The sequence below is a fragment of the Synchiropus splendidus genome, chromosome 16 (genome assembly GCF_027744825.2).
Source record: "Synchiropus splendidus isolate RoL2022-P1 chromosome 16, RoL_Sspl_1.0, whole genome shotgun sequence".
NCBI classification, from domain to species: Eukaryota; Metazoa; Chordata; class Actinopteri; order Syngnathiformes; family Callionymidae; genus Synchiropus; species Synchiropus splendidus.
This window is the reverse complement of record NC_071349.1, coordinates 19,245,708-19,254,075: the sequence shown is the minus strand read 5'-3', so window position 1 is coordinate 19,254,075 and position 8,368 is coordinate 19,245,708. Positions and strand designations below refer to the sequence as shown.

The 8,368-nt window shown below is 45.2% G+C and overlaps 1 protein-coding gene across 1 annotated transcript; it reads right to left on the bottom strand.

Moving 5' to 3' along the window:
* Positions 1 to 2,728: 2,728 nt before the first annotated feature.
* On the bottom strand, positions 2,729 to 6,789 carry emx1 (empty spiracles homeobox 1). The gene is made up of 3 exons (XM_053845583.1): positions 6,447 to 6,789; positions 5,349 to 5,533; positions 2,729 to 2,896 (listed from the first exon to the last, which is right to left on the bottom strand). The coding sequence occupies exons 1-3, from the start codon at positions 6,787 to 6,789 to the stop codon at positions 2,729 to 2,731; spliced, it is 696 nt and encodes a 231-aa protein (XP_053701558.1).
* Positions 6,790 to 8,368: the final 1,579 nt, after the last annotated feature.

The window sequence follows — 8,368 nt, the reverse complement described above, 5'->3', positions numbered from 1 at the left end:
GCTCGGCTCCTGTGACACGTCTCCTCCAGAGACCGTTTCCCTCCAGCTCTCATCCTTGCTGCTGACACAGGCGACAAGCGATGCGGCGTTTAGGGAAAACGCCGCGATTCATCCCCTAATTGTTTTCCCAACAGCCGGCTATGAGGTGCACATGGTGCTAATTGAGTTGACCTTTCACCTGGACGGGGTGCGATAAGCCTGAACCGCACCTGCCTGTCAAGACGCCGGGCCACTTTCCCGAGCGTTGTTATTCGTGTTCCGCACTCCTGCACCTGCGAGGAGTCTAGAGTATCTCAAAACATAGTGGGGCTGCTGCGTATTTCACTCCTCCTCGACCCCCTCCTCCTCTGCAGCGTCTCCCGGCCACTTCGCTTACAAAACAAGACATCAAGGTCAGACATCAGTGCGCGTCTCCGAAGCCTCGGGGTCAGGAGCTGGAGATTCCTTCCGCTTCTCCTGACAGGTGATTACTGAGGCGGCTGCTTAAAGAGCTGCCACACAATGGTAACTACTTTCCCTGTTTTTATTTTTTTTTTCCAAGGTTGCACCCTCTGGAGGGGAATTATTTCTGTGTCCCACTTCAGCGGGAGGAGAGCGGAAATACCGGCCTACAGGTAGCACACCTGACACCTGCGCGACATTCCTGCCGTGTGGGTCTGAGGCAGGAGCTGCCACTCAGCCCTGTGGTCTGAGAGCGCGACAAACCCGCCTGACATTGTTGCCAGGGCCGACCTTTGCCTTCTCTCAGGAGGTCACCGTGACACTCACTTCCGTTGCACTTTACTCCCATGTTTTACTCCTCTCCTGTTTTGTCAATGTCGTGTACATTTTTCTCTATAACTTTAATTTCCTCTTTTTTATTTAAATAATAATACTTTTATATCCCCCCTTTAAGACAGAATAATTATGTTTTTCAATCATTATTTATTTATTTACGACTCAAGTTGAAGATGCTGGTAACACTTCAGATTGGGGAACACAATGAGCAAATTGCTTATTTTGCTGCGTAAATCTGGTTTTCACAAGGTGAAAATGAGTTTATTACTTTATGATGATTAATTACAGGCTAATATGTTGCTCAAACACGTATTAATAAGCAGTTGATTTACATGGTAACATACGCTCCATTATCTAAAGTGTGATCAAAACCTTATTTGTTCTCAAAAGTGTGATTTTTGTGCTCTGCAGTGTTACTTTAATAAATGATGTTTCAGAATATTGCTCCAGTTCTAAGCAAATAATAGCTTCAGCTTATATTTTCTTAGTACTTGAGGATAAAAATATTTTGAATTTAAAACATATCCACGCCTTTTTTTGACTGTCCTCTTTCTTTTCTTTCATAATAGTTTATAAAAATGATATGTGTTTCACCAGCAGATCCTCAGGTTTTGATCCTATGGCTTCAACAAATTTCGAAGCCATAGGATCAATGTATCGGTTGATATCGGCCCACCAAAAGGCTACATGCTAAAAACAAGCAAAAACATTCTATTTACCCCCAAATCTTGTCCTCAACAGAAATAAAGTCAATTTCACCTGTAACTTTGAGTTTATAAGTGTATTCCTACAACTTCAGTTCCCAGAAGTAGAATTATTTATGCTCAAAATTTCTACAAAATTACCTCACCATTTTCACATTAAAAAACAAAAAAAAATCTCACAAGTATCGGTCGAACAAACCAATATGATATGCGTTTCACCAACAGATGCTCAGGTTCTGACCCTATGGCTTCTGTATGTGGGAGCCCTGTTGAGTGGCCCTGTCCCGAAGGAGCCGACCAATGTGCTCAGGCCGTGCTCCTCACTGGACATTTCTGTTCCTCCGGCCGCTTTTCAAGCCTCAAGTTTGGTCAAATTTGGTGGCGCTCCTCCACAAGATAGTGTTCAGATCAAAGCTCGGAGGCGGGCGGCCACACATGCTCTTGATACGGATGACTCTGTCAATATTCCAAACATGTGCGCGAGCCAATGAATGAGCTGTTCAACACCTGGAATATGGCTTTTTCTTCACCTTTGTAATGTTTCTACTTTAATTGTGGAGCATCTTTGGATGCAATTCTTTCAACAATCCTGACAGAAACTGAAGTCTAATCTGATGTGAGGTCTCTTTTGTAGCGAGTCTCTCATCAGGAGGGCGTCACAGGGCGAATACAGTGAACAAAAATCTCTTGTAACGTCAGTGAAATGGCATGGATTTATTTCTAAAACATACTTTCTTGCGTCTCAGGGAGGAAGAAGGAAGAAAAGCCGAAGCGAGGGTCCTTCACTCCGCACTCGCGGCTCAAATCTCCCCCGAGGCTGCTCAGCTGCCCGTCACTCGGTGGGTATTTCACGTCGTCCGGAGGCGGAACACACACTGACAGCTCACAAAAATCATCATTCTGAAATTCCTTCCGCACATTTCCTGTGTTGCTCCTCCGGCCAATCAGCAGCCTGCTATTACGGCGTTGACATGACGAGCGGCCATGTGCTGCAGCGGCTTTAATGAAACGTGGCCTCATGTGAAAAACAAACCGGGCGTCCTATTTACAATATAAACATCAAGAGATCTCTCTTCATTTGTCACTTCAAGGTGTGTGTGTGTGTGTGTGTGTGTGTGTGGTATTTAAATAGATGTGTGTCTTCTCCTCTACTGCGTCTAACCATACTGAACACATAATAAATAGCGTTGGTCCCGTCTGGAGTGGACTCAGTTCCCGTGCTGCAGGGTCCAGTTCAGACAGCGTCTTTAATCCTCAGAGGTCACGTCGACGTCCTCGCTGTTGGCCTGCTTGGTGGCCAGGCGCCACCTGTTGATGTGGTGGTTTCCCTTCTTCTTCTGCTGACTGTCGGGTCCCTCTTCCTCCAGCTTCTGCCTCTTGTACTTGGTCCGTCTGTTCTGGAACCAAACCTTGACCTGCGAGAGACAGCGCTCGTGAGATTTAGGGTCCACGTTGATGTGCCTTGTTATGGTACGATAAGCACAGATCATGACAAGAATGTCCTAAATTGATACAAAATTAAGGAAATGTATCGGTTGATATCGGCCCACCAAAAGGCTACATGCTAACAACTAGCAGAAACACTCTATTTACCCCCAAATCTTGTCCTCAACAGATAAAAACTCCATTTGACCTGTAACTTTGAGTTTATAAATGTATTCCTACGGCTCGAGTGCCCAGAAGAAAAACTATTTATACTCAAAATTTCACCATTTTCACATTGTTTAACTATTTTCTCGCTGGTATTGGTCGAACAAGCCAATCGGAGTCATCATTGTAGCACCAGTGCGCCACCGTCTCAGCATCTCCAGTTCAGGTCACATCCATGTGTGAGTGCAGCTCAGTGACTACTGTATTTCGTGCGTCTGTTCCGAGCTCTAGAGAACAGGGTTCTGGTACTGAACCTAAGAACCAGCAGAGGATGGCAGCTATCGACAGAGAACGGTCTTTAGAGGCAGTTCCTCTCCTGCCCGGGTGTTTACTGCCGCATGTAGCTCTCTGCCTGAGGATCACGGTGCACAAAAGCATCAGCAACAAGCCTAATATCAAGTCACAGCGACAGGTCTTTCTGTGCCAGCGTGTCACCGTGTAGTTCATGAGACACATCAGGTCTTCACCTTGCACAGCCTCAGAGTTGCACAACCAGATCGGCTTTGTTGTGCAGTTTATGAAGCCTAGAGCCTCAGCACTATGTTTTTAAATCGTCCGCCTGGTTTTCTTATGTCATCAGATAACCACAAACCAAATCTGACGTCCAGTAGTGTGAGTCCGGTTAATGTTTCAGCGGCCATGGTTGAGTTCTAGGCAGTTGCAAGCAGATCAGAGCAGGCAGCAGTGTGACACTGACATTCTTTCTTTTTTTGTGAAAACCACGGTTCAAGCACATTTTCTGCTCAAATGTCTGTGTTCAGTTCAGGTCAACAAGGTGTCAGCTAAAGCGATTTTTCAGATGAATCAACTGGGATTAACAGTTGAATACATTTTTACAGTGAAGTTACAGAATGATTTTCATGTGTATTCTCCAGCTTGGTGGTGAGAACATTTGAGCCCAAATCTGATGGGTTTTGCTGCAGGTCACATCAAACACAACTCTGTTCCTTCCGTCTTCTGTCTATCGCGGCGCCTCACAGAAGTGAGACCGATGACGGCGCCGCACATTTCACTCGCTTGTGGGTTGGTTGAGATCACCACATGACATGGAGCACAGTCTCAGAATGATCCAGCGGCACAGGCTCATTTACGCCGGAGAGACTTTGACCCTGCAAGCACATTTGCTATCACGGGAAATGCCAATTAGCCGTAATTGGCAGTGCAATAGTGTTGACTCATTAAAGTTGAGCATCAATAATATTTACACTCCTTTATCTCATCACTCTTTCAACAGTGATTTAACTGGCAGACAGTGACGGCGTCTAAACCCAGTGACTCTCTCGTCTCAACTCACCAGAAGGGTCAAAGGTAATTTAATTTTTGGGAGCAGAGCTGTGTGTTTGACCTGAATCACCGCCTCTAACAAAATCTGGAACAATAAATACAATTTTTACATCTATACTTGGTGTAACATTAAAAGCTAGAACTAACAGTCAAATGAATAATCACATTTAAAATCTAAATCTTAAACAAAATTAATGTTGCGTAAAAATAAAAAAAAAATTAAGTAACATATTATTGAAATGTATTAATTTACACCCCAAATAAGTGTATTAATAATAAGTGTATCCTTTGTGACTTGAGTCATGCAGACTTTGACAGTATTCCTTGTGATTTTCACACATTTATCTATTAATTCAGGTACATATAATTTCAACACTTATTTGAGTTTAAATATTTTCGTTTTAGTATTATTTTATATTTCATTGGTTCCATTACCCGAGTATTTTTTTTTAATGTTTATTCATTTTATCTTTTCAAAGTTCAGTAAAATGTGTGTGAGCAATGTCGTTTGAATTAAACGTTTAAGGGATTGAGGTTAGTTTTTTTTTTTTTACGCAAGCATGTCGTTAAATCATATGTTTATATAACTGCATTCTTTTTTTTAATCGACAAATCAAAATAATGTATTTATAACAGCATTGTATATGGAAGTATTTTGTATGACCGTTGCGATGAGGATGAAAATAACAATTTAAAATGACTCGGAATATAACTAGAAAAAAATAGCCATTTGTTTGGCGCCATTTGATTTATCGCAATATTTGACGTGATTGTCGGCGCCAGGTCGTTACGGTGTATTTATGTGCGATCAGGTGAACTCGCTCAACCCGGTGGACCGACTGTCACTCTGCTAACCCCCGTTGAAAGCCAGTTTGAACCTCCGCAGCGGTTGGTAGCTGCCGCCGCCGCCATGTTGGTTTCCCTGGCGCTCACCTGCGTCTCGGACAAACTCAGGCTGTTGGCGAGCTGCTTCCGCTCGGCTCCCACCACGTAGTGGTTCTTGTCGAAGGCCCGCTCCAGCCTGAGCAGCTGGGACGGGGAGAAGGCCGTGCGGATCCGCTTGGGCTTCCTGGCGAACGGACCGTGGAGCAGCAGGCTCTCCTGGGACACGTCGCTGCCTGCGGACACGAGACAGACGCGGCGGTGGGGTCAGCTTCCTGTCCACAGCGGCAGGTGCCAGGTCAACACGTCAACATTTCCCGCTTCAAACGCGTCTCCGTGCTTGTTTTGCCTCTGTTCAAGCGGCATTAAAAAAAAAAAAAAGCGACTATTGCGCACGGCGTGGAACGTCGCCGCCACCGTCGACTAGTTTGGGGTGGTTTCAAACGCTAACTTTGACATTAAAATCACATTTTCCCTGTCGAATATCATCCGACTCGGAGGTGTGGGACTCCAATTAAAAAAAGTCAATTGTCACCTGGTTTCACACTTCACTCGGAGTCGACCGTTCTCTCCGGCATCGCGTCGCAACTCGCGAAATGGTGCATTTTAATGAGTTTATTTAAAGCTGCTAAAACCACGAGCCGTTTAAACGTCTCGCTCGTGTCGGTCTGAAATGTCAAGCACAAGTCAGTGTCCTCTGCACTGATCTGAATTTATACATAGATATTGTCTTCTTATTATTTTGTCATCTGGTTAATAGTTCATTTTTTGTATTTTATCATTTATTTCATCGGGGAGAATGAGGCTCGTTTTCCTCTGACATGACGGTTTTATGCAAAAATGTTGCCACTGATTTATGAATAATTATAGTGAAGTGGAAAGAGGTGAAAGACACTGATTTTTGTCCGAAAAAGTCACCGACAAATAAGAGTAGTTTTGGTCATTTGACGTCCGGATAAAGGTCATCTATTGTGATCTAATCCAATAGTGGAATGTGATCAGAAGTCTGACTGATCAAGCATCGTTTGGACCGTTCGAACTCATCGTCTGAGATTTTGGATCGGGGCTCATCGCGGAGAACCATACAGATGACTTCGCTCGAGTCAAAAGAAAAAAGGAAAAAAAATAGAGTAAGGATCCTCTCCTGACCTTGAAACCTGTGTCCAAAGAAGCGGTTGCGCAGAACCCAGGGGTAAAAGTTGAGCGGGTCTCGGTGCTGCGTCCCGAAGAAGTGCGGGTGCTGTAGGTGCGTCCCTCCCAGCTGGTGCGGGGCCACGGTGAGAGACGGGTGGTTCACCGAGTCGGGGAACATCAGGTCCGGGCTCTGGTAGAGGGACCGGGCCGGTGGCCCCTGGTAGCCGCTCATCAAGGCGTCTGTGGCCGGGTTGGAGTAGGAGATGGCCGTGGGTCGGATGGGCTCCTCGTTGAGCGGGCTCTCCTTCGCCACCAGAGACTCGATGGTGAAGCAGCGCTTCCCCGCCGACGGAAACATGGCGTCTGGTTGCAAAGCGCCCGACTAGAACTAGACTTTCTTCCCTCGGTGTCCGTCGGGTGGAAGAGCGTCTCTCCCGCTCAGTGGCGCATGGTGCGTGGCGGCGGAGATGCTGCTTGAGAAGTCAACAGTCCTCGGGAGAGAGTGTGTGTGTGCAGAAGAAGAGCGCCTGCGAGGTCCCACGCAGCTCACGGCGAGTTGTGATTGGCCCAGATCAGCTGCCAATACTTCCGCTCAAGGAGCGGCTCCATAGATCACAGCAGCTTAAGTGGCGCGGACACGCTGGGACACCGAGTGCGCGCCAATTAGTGGCTCATTGTGGCTCCTCAGCCGAATTACCGTTATTCTGCCGAGACAAGTGGGGGGGAAGAATTCCAAGCCCAAACCATGTTGACCAACTTCGCCCCGATTTCATCCTCCTCCTCCTGGCGGAGACGCCACCGTGGCTTAGACGGAATACATGCCGTCTGGAGCCACCTCGCTGCTCCGAGGTCCGGCCTGGTTCCTCCAGCAAGACGCGCTCGACTTAACCCGCCGACACTGACGCGCGCGCATCTTCACCGACGACTTCTCTACCGCGGTTCATGCGTTTGCTTGAGGCGTCCTACATGAAAATACATTTTAAAAATGTATATTTTTAAAATCTTATTTTCTAGTTAATTTATTAATGTTGATATGTATTAATATTAATGTTTTGAACTTCTTTATAATTCTTTCATAATAATCACATCATCATTATTCTTTATTTTCCTTCACCGACCACTAAATGACGAGGTTGTATCGGTAAAGACTCGCGTTGTTACGTGATGGATGAGTCTCACCATATGAAAACCTGTCACTTGTCAATTACAATGCTTCATTCCGAGTTGGGGACTTGTCGGATTTGTCTTGTCTAATTTATGTTTTGCATTATAAATATTCTGTTTGTATCTATGTTATATTATTATTAACGTTATTAGTTTCAATAAATTCCACGAGACAAAAACGTGCGGTTACTTCTTAATAATTACACATGTAATTGAGTTGCCAGTAAGTACTAATATGTAGCTTAGCTTTCGCTTCGTTGTATTATGAATAACGAAATATAAATATCTATATTTTTGGCTGACACAGCGTTCTTATAGAAGTGAATTTTATTATTATTAAAAGGTGGCGCATCTTACATTTCCACAGCTGCACGAACGACCTGCGATGGCAACTAACACACACCTATGATACATGTTTATATTGGTGTTTGTAATGACGCGGTAATAACACCAATAATAATAATTGGCGTAAGATGTTTTTATTTTTAATTCGTAGACATGTAATTGCGACACCAAATACCAGACCTTTTATGATGGTTCACGCTTCTGCCGTGCGACCGGACGCTGTGAATGTGGAAATGGTTTGGATAAACGAAGGTTTCAGTGGTGAGGCGTCTAAGTCCAACGGTGCCGTGAACATCGTGCGGGTTTCGGGAGAGCTGCGCCTCCGCCGCGCACTAACCGCGTTAATCATTGGCGCTTGAACGCGCTCGTTTGCGGCATTAGAAAATCATTAGCGATGGAAATGAGGGGCTGAAACAAGTTGTTGATGA

Coding starts and splice junctions, on each gene's coding strand:
- emx1 (XM_053845583.1), bottom strand. CDS start 6,789: ATGTTTCCGTCGGCGGGGAAGCGCTGCTTCACCATCGAGTCTCTGGTG. Junction 5,534..6,446: donor CTTTGGACACAGGTTTCAAG/GTCAGGAGAGGA, acceptor TCGTGTCCGCAG/GCAGCGACGTGTCCCAGGAG. Junction 2,897..5,348: donor TGAGTTTGTCCGAGACGCAG/GTGAGCGCCAGG, acceptor TGTCTCTCGCAG/GTCAAGGTTTGGTTCCAGAA.